This window comes from Ictidomys tridecemlineatus, chromosome 3, assembly GCF_052094955.1.
Source record: "Ictidomys tridecemlineatus isolate mIctTri1 chromosome 3, mIctTri1.hap1, whole genome shotgun sequence".
NCBI classification, from domain to species: Eukaryota; Metazoa; Chordata; class Mammalia; order Rodentia; family Sciuridae; genus Ictidomys; species Ictidomys tridecemlineatus.
Genome location: NC_135479.1, coordinates 87,963,951 through 87,988,735, shown reverse-complemented (window position 1 = coordinate 87,988,735; position 24,785 = coordinate 87,963,951). Strand labels below are relative to the sequence as shown.

Here is a 24,785-nt window from a genome sequence, read left to right as displayed (position 1 = left end):
GTACAGAAAACTTTTGAAAGGGACACACCTGTAATCCCAGTGACTGGGAAGGCTGAGGCAGGAGGATTGCTTCCAGTCCAGCCTCACCAGTTTATTGAGACCTTAAGCAACTTAGCAAGACCCTATTTCAAAATAAAAAATTAAAAGGGTTCGGGATGTGACTTAGTTGTCAAGTACCCCTGGGTTCAATTCTGGTACCAAAAAGTAAATATAAAGAATAAGGTAAATATAAAGAATAGGATAAATATATACTAAATAAAATACAATAATAGTGACTGTAATGAGAGATGTAATTTAGACAAGTAAATGAACTGTTTATTTAGAAAGTACCAGCTGAGGTAACGGATGAGGAAAAACAAGAGGATGGCATAATCTGTAATCAGTATCTTACTGATAGATATGAGTTTACCTAGGTCACTTTTCTCATCATTTAAAAAATTAAGATATAATTTACACACAGTAGAATTGATAGCCCAGAGCTTTGTGAGTTTGACGAACATACTACCACAGTCTAGATGACTTTAAACTGTTATTTGGGGCTGTGAGTTAGCTTGTGCTGTGAAGCTAGACCTGTACATATGGGACAGCCCACTACTTCTAATTTGAGAGATTTATGAGCCCATCAAAAAGCATATTCTTACCTACATTGAGTTACTAACTTAGTTACTTTAGGAGGATGTGATAAAGGTTTGGCTGAAGGTTTTTCCTAGCCCTAATTAAGGCAAATCATCATCATCATCATCTTTTTCAGAAAGTCAGTGCTGTGAAAGAGTAATTTATACTGGCATTATACAGACAAAATTATTTACTGAATTGTTTTATTTTAGGACATAGTCAAGGTGATAAATTATAACTTGAACCTTTTAAACATTTTTGAGAGAAAGAACTCTTTGGCGTCTAGATGATTTTAATGGAAAACAAAAAGATTCCAGATACTCAAGAAATTGAAATAGAATTTGAGCCAAGTTGTGTGCCTGTGTTGAGATTTGGCGTGTTTTTTAGTCACTCCCCAGGTGGTTGATCTCATTTAGTTAATTAAGGAAAATTTCAGAACTAAAATCCAGGCAACTCTTAAAATTTTTGTTTTTAATAAATATACCAAGTGCCAGGAATTAGTTTTGGGGCAGTATCAGGCTTCTCCTGCAAAGGGGTTATGAATTAAGGCCAAGTACATTAGGAAAAATTGTTTGAACTTGATTTGGTTGACCTCTTCGTAACAGGCTGAAGTTTCAGGTGACTGGGTGTTTGTTACCTATTTAAATGTGTCCTTCTGAGTAAAGTTGAGCACCTCTTATGCCGTCTCTGGCACTGTATTTCTTTGTGTACTGAGATATTCTCATGTTGGATTATTGTCTTTTTTCTTACTGATTTATAAGGAGAGGTTAAATAATTTTTTAAAGGATAATAATAATTTTTAAAGGATAGTAATGATATATGAATTGCAAATTTCTTTACCAGCTTGACTATCTTTATTGAAGTCTGTTGGGTCTTTGCTCTACAGAAAACTTTTTATTTTTGGGGAGCCAGGCATTGAACTCAGGGATGCTTGACCACTGAGCCACATCTCCAGCCCAATTTTGTATTTTATTTAGAGACAGCGTCTCTAAATAAAAGTTGCTTAGTGCCTTGCTTTTTTTTTAATAATGTTATTGTATTTTTATACCTTTATTTTATTTATTGATTTTTATATGTGGTACTGAGGATTGAACCCAGTGCCTCACACATGCTAGGCAAGCACGCTACCACTGAGCTACAACCCCAGCCCTTACTGCCTTGCTTTTGCTAAGGCTGGCTTTGAACTCACAATCCTTCTGCCTCAGCCTCCTGAGCCTCTGGGATTACACTTAGCCTGGCAAAACTTTTGTTTTAAAGTGATCAATATATCAATCTTTTACTATTTCTAAATTCTATAACATCCTTATCCCCAAATTATAAAAATACTATATGTCTTTCTTCAAATGCTTTTATGGCTTTTGATATTTTTATTAAAATAAAATTATTTTTGTACAAGGTGAGAAACTGAAACCTGAAGTTTCTTTTGTCCACATGGACAATACTTGTCCTAGTAATTTGCTCTTTCTTCATCAGTTTGAGATACTAATTTACTACATACAAATTTTTCATATGTGAATGAAGTAATTTCTGGACTTCAGTTTGTTTTGTCAATTCCTTTATCTGCTTTGACAATACCACATTATTTCAATTACTGTAACTTTGTAATCCTTTTGAGATCTGGTTGGCTGAAGTTCATCTCTGCCCCATTATTCCTTTAAAAATTTTCCTTGGCTGTTCTCTGCCTTTACTCTTTCACATATGCTTTAGAATCAGTTTGTCAAATTTGTTAAGTTTTCTCTAAATTCTTTTGGTATTAACTGGACTAATGTGTTTCCTTTTCAGTTCTGGATTTAATGCTTTTTATTTTATCTAAAAATTTATAGTCTTTGTTTTCTTTTAGTGTCGGTTTAAGTAGGATCAGTCTGTTCCCTAACCTTACTTATTTTTTTGTGTTTCTTCTTCATTCTTTTTGCAGGTTTTTACTTTTGCTTCTGATGTAGTATAGCAGAGATGATCTCATCTTAAACACTCAGCAGCAGTAGGTTCACTTAAAAACTAGCAGCTGAGGGCTACACCTTTTCAGGGCTTTATTCTTCCCTACAGGGATCTATGGTGGATCTACCTGGAATCAAGTTTGGGGTTCATGTCTCTCAATGCCATAACTGCAGACTCATAGATTATTATTTTCCACTTATGTGGGTTCTTCAACAGATGAATACCATTTTGGGGGGAGTTTTAATAATAACCTTAAAAATCTTTAGCAAATGATAAGATATACTTTTTATGAAAAAAATCGGTTGCACAGTTACACTACAGGGAATCTTTATTTGATAATACTAGGTTTTTAAAATAAAATTAAGGATGTAGCATTTTAGTTGATTTCGAACTCCGAGTTATGATTTCTATTGAGAAAGACAACAAAGTGTTTGATGTGGACAGCATTACAGGAATTTTGGCTTCCAGATTAGGAAAGGTAGTCATTCCAAACTATGCTGATCAAATAACTATAAACTATGCTATCCCAGCACCTAGTTTAGTCCCTATTTTGTGTGAGGGACTAAACTAGGTGCTGGGATACCAAGCTTAGAGACCTAGCCCACTGACAGGAGATCTGCAGGTAAGCAGTGGGTTTTATGAGAAGCCTGAAGAGGGACATCCAGGACCTAGGCCACAGAGGCTGAGGACAGCTTTTAAGGAGAAGGTGGAGATGGAGTTTTGAGGTGGAACCATGATGTTCACAAGTTGTGGGATCTTGTAACAAATGATCTAACGTCTCTCAACCTCTCTTATAGAATCTATTTTACACTGTTGTCTTAAGCATTGACATTTATACATATTATATATATTTATATGAATTTTTAATTTTTTAAAATTTTATGCATGTCTCTGTGTGTGTGTGTGTGTGTGTGTGTGTGTGTGTGTGTGTGTGTGTGTTGGAAGCCAGGAAGCCTCTGGAACAGACTGTGGAACAGACATAATAATCTCCCAGAAAATGATATGGAATATAGTCGATCCTCTGTATCCACAGGTTCAACTAACCATGAACTGAAAATGGAAAAAATGAAAAGGTCTATACTGAATATGTACAGACCTTTTAAAATTGCCATCATTTCCTATATAATATAGTACAACAAGCATTTGCATAGCATTTCTGTTGTATTAGGCATTGTGCATGATTGAGAGATGATTTAATATGTACAGGAGGGTACAGGCAGGTTAAATGCAATTACTGTGCCTTTTTATAAAAGGGACTTGAGCACTATAGATTTTGGTATCCATGGGGTGGAGGTGGGGGTCCTGGAGCCTTTCGCCCCCACAGATATCAAGGGACAGTTGTATATTTAGCTTGAAGTACTCACAGTCATTGACTAGCAGAAAGGGTCTTCCCAGCAGAGGGAAAGTTGTACTCCAAAGCAAGGAGGTTGTCTGGGGGCCTTGGTGGAATTGCACAGTGTTTGATCTGATTGAAGTGCAGGGTGCATGTGAAGGGAGTAGCTGAAGGTGAAACTGGGAAAGAGACAGGGCTGAAATCTTTGACTGGAGCTTTTGTGTCATTTTTAGGAGCCTTTAGAGGTATTTAGGAAGTGTAGAGTCTTTGAAGACCTTGAGTTAGTAGAATATCAGAACAGTTTTGCCAGTTGAAAGACTGGCTTGTTAGAGATGTATTGGGTGGTAAGGAAGACTGCTTGAGGTGGGATATCCAGTGAGAGCATTGGTGCTCAGCCCTGACTGCACGTTGGAATCATCTGGAGAACTTTACCAGTTTCATGCCCAAGTTCACCTCAGATCCCGAGCATAGGCATTGGTTATTGCTTGTCTAGTGGGATCACAGCCAGGGTTTGTGAACCACTGTGTTGGAGGGTTGCTATGTCCAAACCATATACTATGAAGTTCCAGATTAAACAAGTTCCAGCAGCATAAAGGAACCAGAGTAAGGAGATAATAAATAGAGTGTGGTGGTCATTTGAAAGAAGAAGGGGTTGAGTGAAGGTTGTTTTCTCAATTGCATCACTGTGTAGATGAAGATAATATGCCACTGCTCAGTCATGTATCAGTGAGAACCTGAAGGAGAGGCAGATTTGAATACTAAGCCTTGCTGATTGGACATGAGAAAGATGAAGAATTGTATTTAATATGAAATTTGAGGAAAATGATCTATAGTATCAAATGGACAGAGAGAGAGAGAAACTGAAGGGAAGGAAGGAGCTAATGGAATAGTTGAAAATTCATGATAGAGTGCATCTTTGATGGGTGAAGTCACACCCATTAGTATAAAGCATAGAACAGAGAGAGAAGACCTCATTTCTATGAGATCAAGGGACATTTCCATTCAGAGAGAAATAGAATAGTACTACTAATAATAAATTACAAGCAGTAATTTTGCCTGATGGCCTGATTTCCTTCCTACGGGAGGTACAGGAATCTGCTGAGAGTTACAAGGTGAAAAAGGAGATTAAGGAGTGTGGTCAAGCTTTGGAAAAGTAAGGACATGGCCATCTTAGGAAGAGACTGAGAAGACCATGTCTTTCTAGTTCTGGTCTAAGCGCTCATTTCCCCCGGTTTCAGTGTTGTCCTCTTTCGGTTACTTCCCGGGTGAGCTCCTTTTCTTCAGTTACACTGGCATCTTGTAGAAGAAACACTGATAAACTAAAGTTTGTCCATAGGAGTTTAGTATTTGATATTGTAGTTTGGAAAATTGGCTTTTCACTTTGGGGATTTTTTTTTTTTTTGCTACTACTTTGCTATATTAATTTGAAATGTAAAGTGTTGAAATCGCTTGAAAATATAGATTTTACTGTTTGCAGCATCAATAATTGGCATCATTTAGAAAATATATATTTTGCTTTTACTTGAGGTATTGGAAATTGAACCCTGGGACTTTCTACTACTGAGCTAATATTCCCTGCCCTTTGTGTTTTGAGACAGTCTTGCTAAATTACCCAGGATGACCTTGAACTTGGAATCTTACTGCCTCAGGTTCCTGAGTAGCTCAGATTGCAGGCCTGTGCCACTGTGCCTGGCTTTTTTCTTTACTGTTATGAAAGTGTTTGTGTAGGAGAAGCTACCAATTTGACATTTTGAAAATATATGTACTTTTGGTATAAATGTTTTTACTATAAAGAATTTGAATCTTCATTTTACTTTTCATACGTCATACGTTTTTTTAATTCTCTGAGTCTGCTAAAGATCTCTCAACTTTCAGTGTGAACTAGGATTTGTACTAATGTGTTCAAAGTATTTCTTTCCTCTAAAAGACTAAAAATCCAATAGACTGGAACTATTTATTTTATAGATTTTCTATAAAACATAACTGATTAGTTATTCATCAGAACTAATATATTCATTATAACAATACTATGGGTTTCCAGTAAGTCTTCTTGTTTATAATATGCTCTTAAGGTAATTTTAAATTACTTAAGTAAAGTGGCTCACCACTGAGGCTGTTTATGGATAGCAGTGGACTTGATGTTGCAAGACTGATTTAATGTTTTGATATCATTTCAGGTAACATATCATTTGTTGCATTTCCAGTTTCCAGCGCCAACTCACCAACAAAAATTTTACCAAAAACCTTAGGACCAATAAATGTGAATGTTGGACCCCAAATGGTAAGAAATTCATCATTCTTTGTTTGAATTGAAATTTTGCTTAGGAAAGACTAACTTAAAATATAATTGTAAGCTGGGTGTGGTGGCACATGCCTGTAATCCCAGTGCCTTTGGAGGCTGAGGCAGGAGGACCATGAATTCAAAGCCAGTCTCAGCAAAAGAGAGGCACTAAGCAACTCAGTAGGAACCTCTCTTTAAATAAAATACAAAATGGGGCTGGGGACATGATTCTTGGTTGAGTGCCCCTGAGTTCAATCTCCGGTACCAAAAAAAAAAAAAGATAATTATACTGAAGAAATTTGATCAAATATTCCAGTTAATTTCAGTCATCTCTTTTACTTTTTAAAAACATTTTGTTTTTATCTGAATGTAATTTATTATATATCTTGACAAAAAGGCATTGTGTTCTTCCATGTTGCATTTTCACGTAATGGAATCTGTGGATGTGTAATATTAAGCCTTTGCCCCCTGTGTGAGCCTTCTCTTGGCTTTAGTTGTTTAAATTGATTTGAAATCTGTTGTGTTTGATATCTTTATTCTTTTTCGTTTCTCTTGGAATCTTTTTAAATTTTTCCTTAACTAGATAGTCTCATAATTTGAATGTTTAACCAGTATTTTAATCCATATCTGGAGCTTTGAATTTGAAATGACAATTGGGGAAAAATAACACATCAATTAATTTTCATCTTTCACAATAGTAATAATAGATGAAAAATAGGAAATATTTAACTATTTCTCTAAAGATATTTGTTAATTCTGCTAGAGCTTTAAGTATATAACACTTTCAGGAAACCATATTTATAAACAGAGGTGCATGTATTCAATGCTCCAAAACTATACCTAATTTAAATGGCCTCTCCCCAACATAGATAAAAGTTATTATACATTTGAAGAATAATTCTTCATTGTCAGTATGTACATCTTTTCTTCTATAGAGCAAAAAAAGTAAATTACACATAATATGTAGCACAGTGGACAGTGTTTAATGCAAAGTTAATTATACAAACATATCTTTTAACATACTTAATGGTGCTGGGTGTGGTGGTATACTTATAATTCTAGCAACTCTGTAATCCCAGAGATTTGGGAGCCTAAGGCAGGAAGATCATAATTTTAAGGCCAGCCTTAGCATTTTAGTGAAAACTTCACCAACTTAGGGAGACGGGTACTCAAAATAAAAAGGGCTGTAGATATAGCTCAACAGTAGAGCACCCCTGGATTCAATTATCAGTACCCAAACAAACAAAAAAACATAATGATTTTAGAAAGTCTTTAAGACATTATAGACATGATATATTCTTTGGTCAGTTGAGGACTGTTAATCATCTGCAGAATTCCAGCTAAAGATAAAACACAATTTACTGTAAGTATGTGAAGAATGTAATCTAGCTCCAAATGACTTGGAGACTAAAGCTCAAATAAGTGTCCCCATTGCAAGGTAGCTCAGGGTATATTTTCAAACATTAGTTAAGCAGTACCCTTCCCCAGCCACTACAGTAGGTGAAAATGAGATAAAGGAGATAAATAAGACATTCACTAAAATTAAATGTAATCAGATTTTTATGAGTCTGACCCTTACAATAATCTTCTGAGAGATTTTTTTGGCGGGCGGGGGGGTATTTTAATTGATACTGCTTTGACTCAAATTAGAATTCCTCTTTTCTTCCCTTGTCAATTTGAACATGTGTGCATATAAACTCTTACACAGTTCAGTTCTGACAATGGTAAATAGTCAAGTGTACTGTTAACTCAGTTTCCATAAACATCAGGATCAACACAGCAAAGGGCGGAAGAAGCAGAAGAGATTTGGCAAAAGAAAATTGGCTTTGATTTGTCTCCCTCCAGACTTTCTCTCTGGTTTCCTAATTGTGGAAGAACCCCGATGTTCAGAACATCTCCCTTCAAAATTCATGCTGAAGCCTAATAATCCCCGTTGTGGTGATGTAAAGAGGTGGAACCACTGTGTAGTGGCCAAGTCTCAAGGGCTCTGTGTTCATGAATGGAATTTGTGCCCTTGGAAAGAGATTGAAGGGAACACCCCAGCCCACTCTGTCACATAAGGACCCAGCAAGCAGGTGCATTCTGTGAAGCTCTGTGTCTTCCCCAGACATTGAATATGCTGGACTTCCTCTTCTCCAGAACTGTGACAAATAAGTTTTTATTATTTTGTAAATTACCTAGTAAAGTATTTTGTTATAGCAGATATGAGAAATGGGGTGCTGTCATAATAAATACCTGAAACTCTGTGAGAGGCTTTGTAACTTTTGGTGGGCAGAGATTAGTTGAGTTTAGAGAAATACATTAGCAAAAGACTGTATTGCCATAAATGGACAGTAAAGAGTGGTTCTAGAGAAGGCCCAGAAGAGAGCTGTGGAGAAAGCCTCAGTCTGCTTAGAGTTATCTGAGCAGTGTGATCAAAATGTTGGTAGAATTAGGTAGTAAAGGCCATTCTGATGAGGTCCCAGATTGAAGCCAGGAACTTGATATTAGAAACTATAGGAAAGGCCATTTTTTGTTACAAAGTGGCCAAGAATTTGATTATATTGTGTTCATGACCTTAGAGATTTATGGAAGGAGGAATTTAGGAAAAGTAACATAAGGTATTTGGCAGAAGAAATCCTTTTTTTTTTTTTTGTACTGGGAATCAAACCCAAGGGCTCTTAACCACTGAGCCACATTCCCAACCTTTTTTTTTTTTTTTTAATTTTGAGACAGAGTGTTGCTAAGTTGTTGAGTTTGGCTTTGAACTCACAATTCTCCTGCCTCAGCCTCCCAAACTGCTGGCATTATAGGTGTGTGCCCCATGCTACAGATTAAATATTCAGCAAAGTTGAGGGTAAGGCATTGCTTCTTTTGGCTGCTTATTATACAATCTGAAAAGAGAAAAATAAAAAAAGAATTATAAGTGGGATTGATAATCAGAAGGGGAGCAGAACTTAAAGATTTGGAAAAATTTAAAAATAGGCTATGTTTTAAAGAATGGAAAACAAAACAAAACAAACAAACAAAACCCTCTTCTGGCTCTTCTGGATGGAACACCAAGGTGTGGCCATACAACCTTTCAATAAGGAGATGAGTATGGGTGGTGGAAGCCTGGCGCTGTCAAGACAGTGGAAGAATGAACCAGAAGGCATTATCTGTGCTGCCTTTCCCATCACAAGCCTAGCAAGCCAGGGCTTGGGGGACAAAATATGTCAAAAAAGGGTCTACCCTGGCTCAGGGGACCTTGGCAGTCACTGCCTGGTACTGCCTCAAGTCTGTCCCCTCTGTCACAGCCCTCCTCAGCCATTCCACACGCAGTACATGCCACAGGGAGCAGGCAAAGAGCCTGGCAGTATACACATAGTGCCACTCCCCCCAGTGCAGAGTGCATGTGGAGGCATGGCTGCTTCCAGAACCCTCCCAGGGCCCAGGCAGAGAACAACTTGAGGGATGTGACCATTGTAGAGAGCCCCTGGTGCCTGATAGAGCCATGGGGATTCATCCTGAGATCAGACCAGTAAGAGCCATGGCATGCAACTCTGACCTAGGAGATCCACAGGCAGAAGACTCCAGCCCATGAAAACTGCATTGTGGACTATGCCACACTGCAGATCGGAACCATGGGTATGGAGTCCCCTAGAAACTCATGTATGCAGAGGCAGGACATCAAGTCAAAGAAAATTGTTCTCAAGTCCTACGATTTAGTGTTTGCCTGGTTGGTCAAGACTTACCATCCCTTTCTTCTTTCTCATGTCTCCTTTTTTGGAATGGGAATGTCCATCCTGCATCTGTCCCACCGCTGTACTTTGGAAGCACTTTGATTTCCCAGGCTCATACAGCTAGACATTTGAGGGCAGAAAATCTTGAGAATTTTGTTTAGTTACTATCTGATTTTCATAGTCTAATTGATTATCAGAGAAACCACATGGTTTCTCTTAAATTAGGAATGTCTGGAGTTTAAAGGAAGAATAGGGGACTCTGAAATAGCTTCAGGACAGAAAACATCTTTTAGCCTCACTTATATCTGATTTAGATGACACTCTAGACTTTTTGAGTGAATGCTAGGACAAATTAAAATTTACAGGACAACTGGAATGGAATATTTCATATGCGAGACAGACATGAATAGGGTGGGGCTAGATATAATGCCATGATTGGAATGTGACCCTCCAAAAATAATGTTGAAACCTCATCCCCATTTTGGTGATCCTAGTGGGAGGGCCTTGGAAAAGTGATTAAGTCATAGGGGCTCTGCACTCATGCTTGGTTCAAATACCCTAATACAATAAGGTGAAGGGAGTGCCCTAACCCTTTCTGCCTCGAGAGGACATGACAACAAGGCTCCATCTTAGAAGCAAGGAAGCCCTTACCAGACACTGAATCTGCTGGTATTTTGATCTTGGGCTTCTCATGTACTGGAAGTGAGCAATAAATTTATGTTGCTTATAAATAGTTAGAAATTTTGTCACAGCAACTTGAATGGAGTACATCCATTCCTTGGTTTTCTTCTTCTTTGTTACTTTTCAACACCGTCTGGGTTGGGGGTATGGTGCAGTAGTAGAGTGCTTGGCTAGCATGTCCAAGGTTCTGGGTTTGGTTCCCAGCACTGTGAAAAATAAAAATAAAAATTGTCTTGAATCTCTCATCCATGATCCCATCTTACTTATCTATGTAATACAGTCTTCTTTTTCTACTTGATCTTGGAACTTTACACAGTCTTTTGGAAGCCAAATCTTAATGATAGTAGAAATTTCAAAAGGTCATATGAAAAAATTTTCAGTGGGTACTGGTGTAGTAGTAACTCTTTTAACTAGGGATACTTGCCCTTGGTTTACAGTTTATCTTATAGATGTATATACCTTATGATTGCATGTATAAGCTCATAGCTATCTTATTTTAGAAGATTGAAAGCTATATGCTTATAATGAAAACCAAAATTTTGTCAAATAATGGAATCTTTTAATATAATATTTTTCAGAATACTTATGCTTTCAGTTTTTCTAACTGTAGGTGGCAGTAGTATATAAAATATGTTGGGCAGAATTTTTTTTTTTTTTAGTCATACATGATAGCAGTTCAGAAAATTTGAGAATTTTGTTCAGTTACTGTCTGATTTTCATAGTCTAATTGATTATCAGAGAAACCACATAGTTTATTTTAAATTAGGAATGTCTGGAGTTTGAAGGGAAAATGGGTGACTTTGAAATTTATGTATATGTGTGTGTGTGTGTGCGCGCGTGCGCGTGTGTATGTGTGTGTGTATATATATTTATTTATTTATTATGGGGCTTGAATCCAGGGGTGCTCACCACTGAACTATATCCCCAGCCCCTGCTTTTGAAAATAATTTTTTAGTTGTGCTAGACCAATATTTTTATTTATTTTTATGTGGTGCTGAGGATCAAACCCAGTGTCTCACATGTGTAAGGCAAGTGTTCTACCACTGAGCTACAATCCCAGCCCCCCAGCTCTTTTTATTTTTATTTTGAGACAAGTTCTCCCTATGCTGCTGAGGCTGGCTTCAAACTTAGGATCCTCCTGCCTCAGCTTCTCAAGTTGTGGGGATTACAGGTGTGCACCATTGCATCCTGCATGAAGGCTCTGAAATTTAAAACTCCTTTTTTTTTTTTAAGTCATGTTAGCTAAATATTAAAAGTATGTTTTTACCTCTGATTTTAATTTAGAATTTCAAAATTAAGGTTCTGGGTCTATAAAGAATGTCTGAGTTGTCACAATGTAAATTAATTTTCCTATATTCAGTGGTTGATCAGCTCTTACTGACTTTCTTTTGAGTTTTTGTTGTTGTTCTGTGATTGTTTGTTTGAGCCAGAGTCTCATTGTGTTGTCCAGGCTAACCTCAAGCTCCTAGACTCAATCTTCCTGCCCCAGCCTCTTAACTAGCTGGCACCACAGACCCATGCCACTGCACCTAGCTACTTTTTGCTTTGTTTGTTTGTTTCTTTTTAAAATATTTATTCTAATTTGTTATATGACAGCGGAATACATTTCAATTCAGTACACACATATAGCACAATTTTTCATGTCTCTGATTGTATACAAAATAGAGAGTTACACCGATTGTGTCTTCAGACAAGTACTTAGGGTGGTGATGTCCATCTCATTCCACCATCTTTCCTACCCCCATGTTACTTTGTTTCTTTAAAGCTCACTATTAATATTCTAGTTTAGGAACTCAGTATAGCTCATGCACACTTCAAATTTGTGTTTCCTGTTTTAGTCTATCATCCCTGTTTTTTCATGCAGGAAATGTTAAGGAATTGCTGTGTACTATGCCCTATGTTAAGAGAAAGGAGTAAGATGGTGTTATTCATGTTCAGATTATCAAAGACCATCAACCAAGGATCTGACATTAAAGGGAAAAAAAGTAAAGTAGAACATAGCAATTCATTTTCAGAGTCATTTTCTTTTTTTTCCATATTTTTATTGGTGCATCATAGTTGTATATAATGGTGGGATTCAATGTTACATATTCATACATGCACACAATATAGCAATGTAATTTGGCCAATATCATTCCCCAGTATTTTTCTTCCCTCTCTCTGGTCCCTTTATTCTACTGATCTTCTTGGTTGTACATGAGATATCCTGCCATCCCCCAGAACATTTTTTTCCTTTTTCTTGTCTAGCTTCCACATAGGAGAAAAAACATATGACCCTTGATTTTTTATATTTGGCTTATTTATATTAACATAATGTTCTCAAGTTCCATCCATTTTCCTGCAAATGATATAATTTCATTCTCTTTATGGTATAATAAAACATCATTGTGTATATATATCATGTATTCTTCATCCATTTTTCATTCCCATGTAATTTTTTTCTCAAATATATATTTTTTAGTTGTAGGTGGACACAATATTTTATTTGTATGTGGTGCTGAGGATTGAACCCAGTGCCTCATGCATGCTAGGTAAGCACTCTACCACTGAGCCACAGCCACAGCCTGCCCTCCACATCATTTTTAATAAAGATAGTTAGTTTTTCTATGTTCTGTTTCCCATCCTCTTTTCATCATCTCGCCCCCATCCCCCAAAGCCCTTTTTATTGGGAAAAATCAAGCATGTAGGCTAGTAATAGAAAAGAGAACTCCTTAGTAATAATTCTGTACAAATAATAAAACTATTTAACAGATCAGTTGGAATGCTTAAGATTTCTGCTCTAGGAATGGAATAGAATAGAAAAGAGACTAGTCAAATACTCAAATCTTTCTTTTTAAGCTATTTGTACCCAAAGTCAGCATGCAAACTGTGCTCTTTATATTATAGTGTTTCTTATTGTATTTTACATAATCAGTTCTAGAATGTCAGTGAACAAAGAACCTGGTTTATCCCCTATCAGTTTAAAAGTTGGGTCTTTTGTCTCATATTCTCTTCACCAGTGAAAATTGTTATAAAATTTTTGTCTCAGTTCAGTAAATATTTATTGTGCCTTTCCTGTGAGCATCCTCCAGCATTGTGCTAGACCCTGCAAAGGACACAGTTTAGCAAGGCAGTTTGTCTTCCCTTCAAGTCTTGGAACTGGACGGGAAGTAGGGAAGTGAGCTCAGATACTTGGAGGAGTGGGAGATAAAGCATACTTAGAATGTGTGACCAATACATTGTCTAGTTTCACATTCTCTTGAGACAAGCTTCTGGATGCCTTACTTGGTATTGCTAATAATCTTATTAATAATAATAATTATTATTGCTAATAATAATTTTAGACATCTGCCAGTATTATTGTCTTTTTGTTTTTATTTTTTAATTCCAGAATTAACTTACTCAAATTATGTTCTGAACATCTGTAAGTATTAACATCTCCCTAGTCCCAGGTTGGCACAATGCCAAACACAAACAGAACCTAACTGAAGTTCCTAATACTTTAGTAAATGAATAAATGTTGACTGGATTTCAATAATGAAGTCTGAACTGTATTACTGTTCAGGTTATTGTTTGAGTCTTTACCTCAATAGCAAATGAAGAACTTGAAATGCCTTTGAATTCTTCCCTTTGGTCCTTTATGGAGTAAGTTAACAACTAACATAATGACTATAGACCTTGGATGTACAGACAGGTTTTTTTTTATTATGCAGACAAAAGTTAATTGGCATTTGACTTATATGACACAGTGAAAAAAAGAAATTTTTGCAAGAGTTACTTAACAATTATATTTAACTCATATGTTTTCATCTCAAGTAGAACCTAAACAAAACCTTAATATTATGGAAATTTTCAAAATTTTATAAAAATAGAACCTTTGTGCCCAGCAGCTGCTTCATTAGTTATTCACATAGGGCCAGTCTTTTTTCATTAGTGCCCTCCTTCACTGGAACATGCCTTATTTATTTGTTTTTATGAAAATACTTTGAAAGCTATTATTAGGCTGCCAGATTTTTTGGTGTTCTTATAAACATATTTGGAAAAAACATGTTCTCTTCACCAGTGAAAATTGTTATAAAATCTAGAAAACAATTTGGTAACACACATTAAGGACTCATTTTTTTTTTAAAGAGAGAGTGAGAGAGGGGGGGGAGAGAGAGAGAGAGAGAGAGAGAGAGAATTTTTAATATTTATTTTTTTTTAGTTCTCGGCAGACACAACATCTTTGTTGGTATGTGGTGCTGAGGATCGAACCCGGGCCACACGCATGCCAGGCGAGCGCGCTACCGCTTGAGCCACATCCCCACCCTAAGGACTCATTTTAAAAAATAAAATATTTTTTATTCCATTAATTTCCTTTCTGGAATATAGTCTTAGGAAATAGAAATTAAGGCTAAGATTTTTAACTGAATAATCTATAATTGAATAATTGAAAATCCATATATATAATAATAATGGGGAACAATAATCCATACACTGGAATGTTTTATTTAATAACATGAGGAAATGTTGTGGAAGAAGCAAGAGAAAATTTTGCATGTACTAACCTACATTGTGTAGTATCTTTGCATTATACTGGACTCTGAAGATCTGATTTGTTATTCTCCAGGCTCTAGTAAATCAAGCTCTACTGTAGTTTGTATTCTTAATTTCAAAGAAAGGTTTTCATTTTTCTAAGACATTGTAAGTTGTCAGTTTAATACTTCCGGATTCACTTATTAAAATGTACATTTTTACCTCATCAGTATTTAAGGTACTTCTGCTTTGCCAGGCACAATGGCACATGCCTGTAATCCCAATGACACAGGAGGATTGCAAGTTTGAGACCAGCCTCAGCAGTTTGTGGCCCTAAGCAACTTAGTAAGACCCTGTCTCAAAACAAAAAGGGTTGGGGAAGGCCAACCTCATTCTCAGTGGAGAAAAACTGAAAGCATTCCCTCTAAGAAGACAAGGATGCCCTCTTTTACCACTTTTATTAAATATCATTCTTGAAACTCTAGCTAGAGCAATCAGACAGAATAAAGAAATTAAAGGGATACAGATAGGAAGAGAAGAATTCAAACTATCACTGTTTACTGATGACATGATTTTATATTTAGAAGATCCAAAAAATTCCACTAGAAACATTCTAGCACTAATAAATGAATTCAGCAAAATAGTAAGATATAAAATTAACAACCATAAATCAAATGTGTTTCTATACATCAGTGATGAATACACTGAAAGAGAAATTAGGAAAACTACCCCATTCAAAATAGCTTTAAAAAAATTGGAGAATCAGTCTAACAAAAGAAATTGAAAAACATCTACAATGAAAACTACAGAACACTAAAGAAAGAAATTGAAGAAGACCTCAAGATGGAAAGATCTCCCATGCCTTTGGATAGACAGAAGGCGTTACACAGATTTAATGCAATTCCTATTAAAATGCCAGTGACATTCTTTGTAGAAATAGGAAAAGCAATCATGAGATTCATTTGGAAAAATAAGAGACCCAGAATAGCCAAAGCAATCTTAGCAAGTAGAGTGAAGCAGGAGGCATCACAATACCAGACCTTAGTGCAGTGGCGTATGCCTGTAATCCCAGTGGCTCGGGAGGCTGAGTCAGGAGGATGGCGATTTCAAAAAGCTAGCCTCAGCAAAAAGCAAGGTGCTAAACAATTCAGCAAGACCCTGTCTATAAATAAAATACAAAAAAGGGCTGGGGATGTGGCTCAATGGTTGAGTTCAATCCTGGCACACACACACACACACACACACACACACACACACACACAAAACTGAACACCAGACCTTATATTATACTACAAAGCAGTAGTAACAAAACAGCATGATATTGGCACCAAAATAGATGTGTGGGCCAATGATACAGTATAGGAAACACAGAGACAAGCCCACATAAATACAGTTATCTCATACTAGACAAAGGCTCCAAAAACATACACTGGAGAAAAGATTTTAGCTTCTTCAACAAATGGTACTGGGAAAACTGAAAATTCACATGTAGCAAAATGAAATTAAACCTACATCTCTTACCTTGCATAAAAATTAAGTCAAAGTGGATCAATGACTTAGGCACTAGAACAGAGACCCTGCGCCTAATAGAAGAAAAAGTAGGCATAAATCTCCACCATGTTGGCTTAATAACTAACTTTCTTCACAAGACTCTTAAAGCACAAGAAGTAAAATCAAGAATTAATAAATGGGATGGAATCAAACTTCTTCACAGCAGAGGAAACAATAACATGAAGAGAGAGCCTACAGAATGAGAGAAAATCTCTCAGAGCACTATTCTCCAGGATATATAAAGTACTCAAACTTAACACCAGAAAACCAAATAACTCAGTCAATGAATGGGCAAAAGAACTGAACAGACACTTCACTGAAGAAATAACAATTGATCAATAAATATATGAAAAAAATGTTCAACATCTCTAGCAATTAGAGAAATGCAAATTAAAACTGCACTGAGATTCCATCTCCTTCCAGTCAGAATGGCAATCATCAAGAATATAAGCAACAACAGGGGCTAGGGATATAGCTCAGTCAGTAGGGTTCTTTACATGCACAAGGCCCTGGGTTCAATCCCCAGCAGTACCAAAAAAAAAAGAAAAAGAAAAAAGAAAATAAGCAAAAACAAATGTTGGCTACAATGTGGGGAAAAAGAACACTCATATATTGCTGGTGTGACTACAAATTGGTGTAATCAATCTGGAAAGTAGTATAGAGATTCCTCAGAAAATCTGGCATGGAACCACCATTTGACCCAGTTATTCTGTTCCCTAGTTTATACCCAAAGGACTTAAAATCAGCACACTACAGTGATATAGACACATCAATGTTTATAGCAGCTCAATTCACAGTAGTTCAGCTATGGAATCAATCTAGATGCCCTTCAACAGATGGATAAAGAAACTGGCATATATAAACAATGTAATATTACTCAGCCTTAAAGAAGAATGAAATTAGGCATTTGCTGATAAATGGATGAAACTGGAGAATGTTATGCTAAATGAAATAAGCTAATTCCAAAGAACAAAAGGACAAATGTTTTCCTCTGATGTGGATGCTGATTCACAATAAAGGGAGTGTGGAAAATAGTGGTATTTTGGACTAAACAAAGGGGAGGGGAGAAGGGAAGGGGTAGTAGTGATAGTAGAATGAATTGGACATTATTACCCTTTGTGCATATATGCTTACAGGACCTATATAGCTCTGTGTCATGTACTACCAGATAAATGAGAAGTTATACTCCATTTATATATGACATGTCAAAATTCATTCCACTGTCAGGTATAACAAAACAATTAGAACAAATATTTTAAAAAATTAGAACAAATTATAAAAAACAACAACCCAGGTATTAAGAAAAAGGTGAGGGTTTGGGGATGTAGCTCAGTAGTTAAACACCCTTGGATTTAATCCCCAGTGTTCCCCCCACCACAAAACAAGGGGATACTGGTACTTTAAGACCCTAGGACATAAGTAAATCATAGGTATAGCTTATATTTTAGATGACTGGCATTAGGTGCTTTTTAGATAGCCAGGTCTCCTCCTCATATCAACATTATTGTCCTCCTGTAGGCTTTTCTCAGTAATTAACAGCATTATTTTCCTGTTCCTGACTTCACAGATCATAAGCACACCACAGAGACTAGCCAGCTCAGGAAGTGTTCTGATTGGGAGCCCGTACACCCCTGCACCAGCAATGGTCACTCAGACTCACATCGCAGAAGCCACTGGCTGGGTCCCCAGGTAAGATGGCACAAGTGACTATTTCTAAGTCCCTTAAAAAAAGAAAGCTCTGACTTTTTATTGCTTCCTTGTCTTCTGTTCTTGTTTTGTTAGGATAATTCTTAAAAACTAATGTTTTTTGAAATCACCAATTTTGGTTTATTTTGTGTCTTATACATAAATTGCCTCTGGCTCAACCTGTTTTAAATAGAGAAAAGCAGTACGATACCTTTAAACTGAATCTTTGGATTTTTTTTTTTTAACTCTGAGATAAGACTGTTTTTATTGCTACAACATTTAGCTGCTTTGAAAGTATGAAAATTATATTTTATATTGTTACTAACAGACAATAAAATAAGAGCTATATATTATATGTTGGCTATACTCAGAATTTCTCCTATGAATTCTTATTTCCTTAAAAACCAGAAAAGAAATCAGGGAACCAAAAAAATAAATAAATAAACTAGGGGAAAAATGCCAAAGATATTAAAAATTTTATTCAGTTTTTACTTAATTCTTTGAAACACAGGGACTTTCAGTCAGTATCTCTTATGTGTTACTCATTCGCCACTCTTAGTATCAAACCCATATGTTTCATCTTTGCTTATAGGGTAATACAGAGTCTCATCTAGTCATTCTGTTTACTTACATGGTGGCTACTGCACCAGGTGAATTTTAGCAAGCAGACAGCTGAGTCCTTTAAGCTACCTGTATGTTAATATGTATCCATACAGATGCACACAGATGCACGCACACACACACACACACACACACACACATATCAAAAACAAAAGTATTTTATAAAACCTCATTTATTAGGTCTCTAATGTTCTCCTCCCTAAATATTCATTGAACTCATTTCAATGTAAGACTACTTTGTCATGTCTTGTCCCAAGATTGTTTTTATTTTGTGACTATACTTTTTATATTTGTTAGTTTTTGTCTTTGGATATATTCAGTGTAGAATTAGACAAGTTATACATAAATTATTCATTAAATAAAGCTGTGCTTATTTATGTGTTGTGTTTATGCTTTTTGTCTTTTTAGTGATAGAAAACGGGCTAGAGAATTTATAGACTCTGATTTTTCAGAAAGGTGAGTATAAGTGTGAATATTTTGTTTAGGATTCCAGTATGAAGAGAGGTTTTTGGTGCCCAGACTTATTTAGTTTAAATAGTAAGGTGTTTTTCTTTATATAATGTTAACGTCCTTTCTTCCTTTTGAGATTTGAAGTATTCCTTTCTACCAAAGTGAATACTCCACGTTACTCTAACATGCCTCAACTTTTAACAGGTTTTATTGAAACTATTTGTAGGTCATAGTACTTTTTTTTCCCTTTTTAGTTGTTATTGTTGTTGTTACTGGGGATTGAACCCAGGGGCACTTTAGCCCTGAGCTACATCCCCAGTTTTTTATTTGAGACAGTATCTCACTAAGTTGCCTAGGCTGGCTTTGAGCTTGTGATCCTCCTGCCTCTGCCTTCTGAGCTACTAGGATTTTGGGTGTATGCCACTGAGCCCATCTCATAATACATTCTTATTTGTTTGTTGAGCACTATTTCAAGAATGATGTCATTTTCTTTAGAATATTAGTACAGTAGTTCTCCATTCTGGTTGTTGTACATCAGAATCACTTGTGTCTGTTAAATAAAATATAAATGCCTATCAAATCATTTAACTCCAGGATTAAGAACTCTCAGTTCAGGGGCAGAGTGCTTGCCTAGCTTGCATGAGGCCCTAGGTTCAGTCCACAGCACTACAAAATAAAAATAATCAATTTCAAATCATTATTTGAGCCCAAATTCAGTATTTCGGGTAGTTCACTACCCTGAATACCATATTAGTGTTGACCTATTAAGACTCATCATCTCAGAGGCAGTTGAAATCTTTAAGATCATAACTGTTTTAAATGAAATCTTGCCAGCTATGCTTTTTAAAATTATTTTTGATTCTAAGTTTTTGTAACTTATTTTTTAAATGTGCTTTAGTCTTTTTTCTCCTGTTAGATTGTGTGCTCTCAATGTAATAATTTTCTGTCTTCTCTATCCTAATTTGCCATCTATAATTTGCTGTGCATTGAGAAACTAGTTAGCTCCATGTTAGAATTTAATTTAAAATGAAAGTGCATGGCTGGGGTTGTGGCTCAGCGATAGAGTACTTGCCTCGCACATTTGAAGCCCTAGGTTTGATCCTCAGCACCACATTAAAAAATAAACAATGGCTGGGGATGTGGCTCAAGCAGTAGCTCGCTCTCCTGGCATACGTGTGGCCGGGGTTCGATCCTCAGCACCACATACAAGGAAAGATGTTGTGTCCACCTAAAACTAAAAACATAAATAAATATTTAAAAAATAAAAAGTAAAAAAAAAAATAAACAAAATAAAGCTATTGTGTCCAAGTACAACTAAAAAATTAATTAATTAAAAAAAATAAAAATGAAAGTGCAGAGACTCTAAGTGAGGATTGTAGGACTATTTATGAAGAATATATGTTTTCTAGCAGTCTTTTAGTTCTCCCCAACCCCTTTTTTATCGGGGATTCAACCCAAGGTCTCACACATGATGTGCAAGTTCTCTACCACTGAACCTTCAAAAATTTCTTTTTCAACTTTTGAAAAGATTAAGGGGTACCAAGGATTTATCCTGGGGGTGCCTAGCCACTGAGGCACATCCCCAGCCCTTTTTGGTATTTTATTTCGAGACAGGGCCTCGAGAAGTTGTTCAAGGCCTTGCCAAGTTGCCGAGGCTGGTTTTGAACTTATGATCCTCCTGCCTCAGCCTCCTGAGCTGCTGGAATTAAAGTGTGTGCCACTGAGCCCAGCAAAAACTTACTAAAATTTTGAAACAGAATCTTGCTAAGTTGTAGCAATTGGCCTTGAACTTGTGATCCTCCTGCCTCCCAAGTAGTTTGTGAATGTGCCACCACACCCAGCTCAGTTCTTAACTATTTGAAACTGACAAGATCACTTCTAGGGAACCACTGTATCATATAGAAATATATGGGAAAATGTGTTTTTTCTATCTAATGGAAAGTTCTCTTTCTAACTCACTTTGTTATTTATTGATGTTTATACTATTAAAGTATAGGTACAAGTTCTTAGATATGTATTAAGCAGTGTTATAGGCCTTAAAAATGGACTCAATGGTAGAATGAAAGCTTAGGCGCTAGGTTCCATCCCTAGTACTGTGCACACACATACACAAAAATGGAAATATTTCCTGGTTAAGAACCTATATACTATAAATAGTATGTTATGGTTTTGATATGAGATGTTCCCCAAAAGCTCCTGTTAATCCAGTAATATTCAGAGATGAAAATGATTAGATTAGGAGAACTGTAACTAAATCAGTTATCCTCATTTGAAGGGTGAACAGTAAGCAAGCAGGGCATGGCTAGCAGAGGTGGAGGTGGTCATTAGAATTGCACCCTGAGAAGGTGTATCTTCCACCTTCCCCCATGTTCTGCTTCCTGACCCTGACATCAATGGAACATCTTTCCTTTGCTGGGTCCTTTCCCCACGATGTGCTACCTCATTGTGGACCCAGAGCAATGGAGTCAATCTTCTGTGGACTGAAACCTCTGAAACCATGAGCCCCAAGTAAACTTTTCCTCCTGTGAGGTGTTCTTGTCCAGTATTTTGGTCATAGGGATGAAAAGCAAATTAAAATACAGTATAAAAATCATGATTCTTGCCAGCCATGGTGGTGCACATCTGTAATCCTCAGCTTGAGAGGCTGAGGTAGGAGGATCATGAGTTCAAAGCCAGCCTCAGCAACTTAGCGAGGCCCTAAGCAACTTAGTGAGTGTCTCAAAAAATATATATTAAAAAGGATTGGGGATGTGGCTCAGTGGTTAAGTGCCCTTGGGCTCAATTCCTGCTACCAAACAAACAAACACCAAGATTCTCTTCATTTTCCTTCATAAGAGAGAAGTGTAAAGATTATATATCAAAATGCTAGGTTAATTTTACTAGGGGGTTGGGGTTGTGGCTCAGTGGTAGAGTGCTCGCCTTGCACGTGCGAGGTGCTGGGTTTGATCCTCAGCACCACATAAAAATAAAATAAAAGGTATTATGTCCAACTACAACTAAAAAATATTTTTAAAAATTATTAGGACAGATTTACTTATTCAACATGCTTGGGACCAGAATGTTTAAGAATTTGGAGTTTTTCATATTTCATGGTTTTGCCTGGTTAAGCATCCCTAATCCAAAATCCAGAATGCTCCAAAATAAAGAACTTTTTAAGTTTCATATCAACACTCAAGAATTTCACATTTTGGAATATTTGGGATTTGGGAGGGTTTTGGAACTTGGATTTTGAAATTAGGGATGCTTGGCTTTTATAGCCATTGATTCAACTTTCCCTTTTCTCTGTTTAATTCAATTTCTTTTTTTCTTAGTGTTTATTTTTTTAAAAACTTTTTATTTAAAAAAATATTGTGATTAAGTCCAGTAATGCTCTACCACTGAGCTACATCCCCAGCCCTTTTTATTTTAAGACAGGGTCTCACTCTATTGCCAAGGCTGTCTCTAACTGGGATCCATCTGCCTCAGCTTCCTGAGTAGCAGTGGTTAAAAATGTGCACTCTTCTTATTTTTTAGTATAACTTGCTGTATTATATCTCACCCTCACTTCTAGTCCACCAAAACAATTGCTAAATGTGTTTTTTTCCCTCAAATCTTGTCCAAAATAAGTATAAGATTTAGTGCAGTGGTGTGTTTTTTTTTTTTTTAAAGAGAGAGTGAGAGAGGAGAGAGAGAGATAGAGAGAATTTTTAATATTTATTTTTTAGTTCTCGGCGGACACAACATCTTTGTTGGTATGTGGTGCTGAGGATCGAACCCGGGCTGCACGCATGCCAGACGAGCGCGCTACCGCTTGAGCCACATCCCCAGCCCTGCAGTGGTGTTTTATTCCTCCTTTGTCTCCTTTTTTCCCCCTCTTGTTGCTGGGGCTTGAACCTAGAGTCTTGTACATGATAGGCAAGCACTCTACCATTGAGCTACATTCCCAGCCCCTTCATTTAATCTTTTTTTTTTTAAACATCAATAATCTTTTTTATATATAACTTTATTTTGTTTATTTAATTTGTTTACGTGGTGCTGAGAATCGAACCCAGTGCCTCACACATGCTAGGCAAGCGCTCTACCACTGAGCCACAACCCCAGCCCCTCATTTAATCTTAATTTGTCCTGATGGAGCACAGTAAAAGTGTTGTTTATATATAATAAACTAATAATCCATAATAAACTAATACAATTTAAAGTATAATAAGCTATATAGTCAAAATCAATATGATGAAAACCCATGCTCTGCTTCAGTGGTGTTTATCAAGTCAGTTCACTCATTCAACAAATGTATTTTGAGTATCTGCATGTTGTTAGTGTGTTCTAGATATTAGGGATAATAACAAGCAAGACAGAGAAATCCCTTCACTTAAGGAACTCACTGGGAGGAAGCAGTAAACAAATAAAATAATTTTAGATGTAATACATATTATGCAAGAAAAAAAAAGAGTAGCTTGGTATGGTAGTGCACACCTATAATCCCAGCAGGAGGGTCACAAGTTTGAGGTTAGCCGAGCAACTTAGACCCTGTTTCAAAACTAAAAAGGGGGAACCTGAGTATGTTAGCTCAGTGGTAGAGTGCCCCTGGGTTTAATTGCTAGTACTGGAATAAAAAGCAGGGGGGAGTGATTTGTAGAGAGTGTTGCAAGGGTTGCAGCTACTTTCAAAAGTGTCTACGGAGATCGTAGAGTGCAAAGAAGCCAAGAAGGTAAATAGCTAGCAGTCAGTGGGGGAGCAGGGATTCTGAGCCAAGGGAATGGAAAATGTGGAGCCTCTAAGGGAGAAGGTGTGATACATTGGGTGCACCCTAGACTGGAGAGAGAAGGAGAACAGTGGTGTGAGCTGAGGATGGAGAGGCAGGTGGGCTTCAGGTCATTAAAGGCTTTATGTTTCGTTCTGAGGAACGTTTTAAGCAGGGTTATCTTACGATTTAATTTACACTGGTTGCAAGTAACTAATGAATTCTAAGGAAACAGAGTGGAAGTCAAAAGACTATTTCAGGGACACTGGCTTGGCAGTGGAGATGGAAAAAAGTGGATAGATTTGGAGGTAGAACCAGAGGGATTTATTGATCGATTGAAGGAAAAAGGAAATGAAAGATGGCTCTTGATTTTCTTTTACTTGAACATTGATGTTATTTCCATTTATAGCAGTTAGGGATAGGTTTGTGGAAAGAATTGAGTTTTGTTTTAGACATAGGAAGTCAGGGAGACTTACTAGATATCAAAGTGGTAGTGTCATTAGCATAGAAGTGGTCATGAGCTTGGATGACATAATCCAGGGAGGGAGGTAGTGAAGGTCTATAATGGAAAAGTACTCATTTCCTATTTCCATCCCCACCCCACATTTCATATCACAGAAGGTGATTCTTTGTTTGCTAGATTAAGTCAGGTTTTAACTGAACTTTTTTTTTAATTTAAACATTTGGTTGACTCCTTTTAATTAGGAATGAGACCTA

At 36.6% G+C, this 24,785-nt stretch overlaps 1 protein-coding gene across 13 annotated transcripts in view; it reads left to right on the top strand.

Annotated features, from left to right (window-relative positions):
- Tfdp2 (transcription factor Dp-2) overlaps window positions 1-24,785 on the top strand; it is a 161,985-nt gene that overhangs the window by 100,873 nt on the left and 36,327 nt on the right. For 8 of the 13 annotated variants that reach the window (XM_078043434.1, XM_040269896.2, XM_078043433.1 and 5 more), the window contains 3 exons: window positions 6,061-6,164; window positions 18,159-18,280; window positions 19,307-19,354. In XM_078043434.1, coding sequence (XP_077899560.1) covers window positions 6,061-6,164; window positions 18,159-18,280; window positions 19,307-19,354 — 274 coding nt within the window. The remainder of the gene's footprint in view (window positions 1-6,060; window positions 6,165-18,158; window positions 18,281-19,306; window positions 19,355-24,785) is intronic. The other 5 variants (XM_078043435.1, XM_078043443.1, XM_078043437.1 and 2 more) reach the window with 3 other exon arrangements.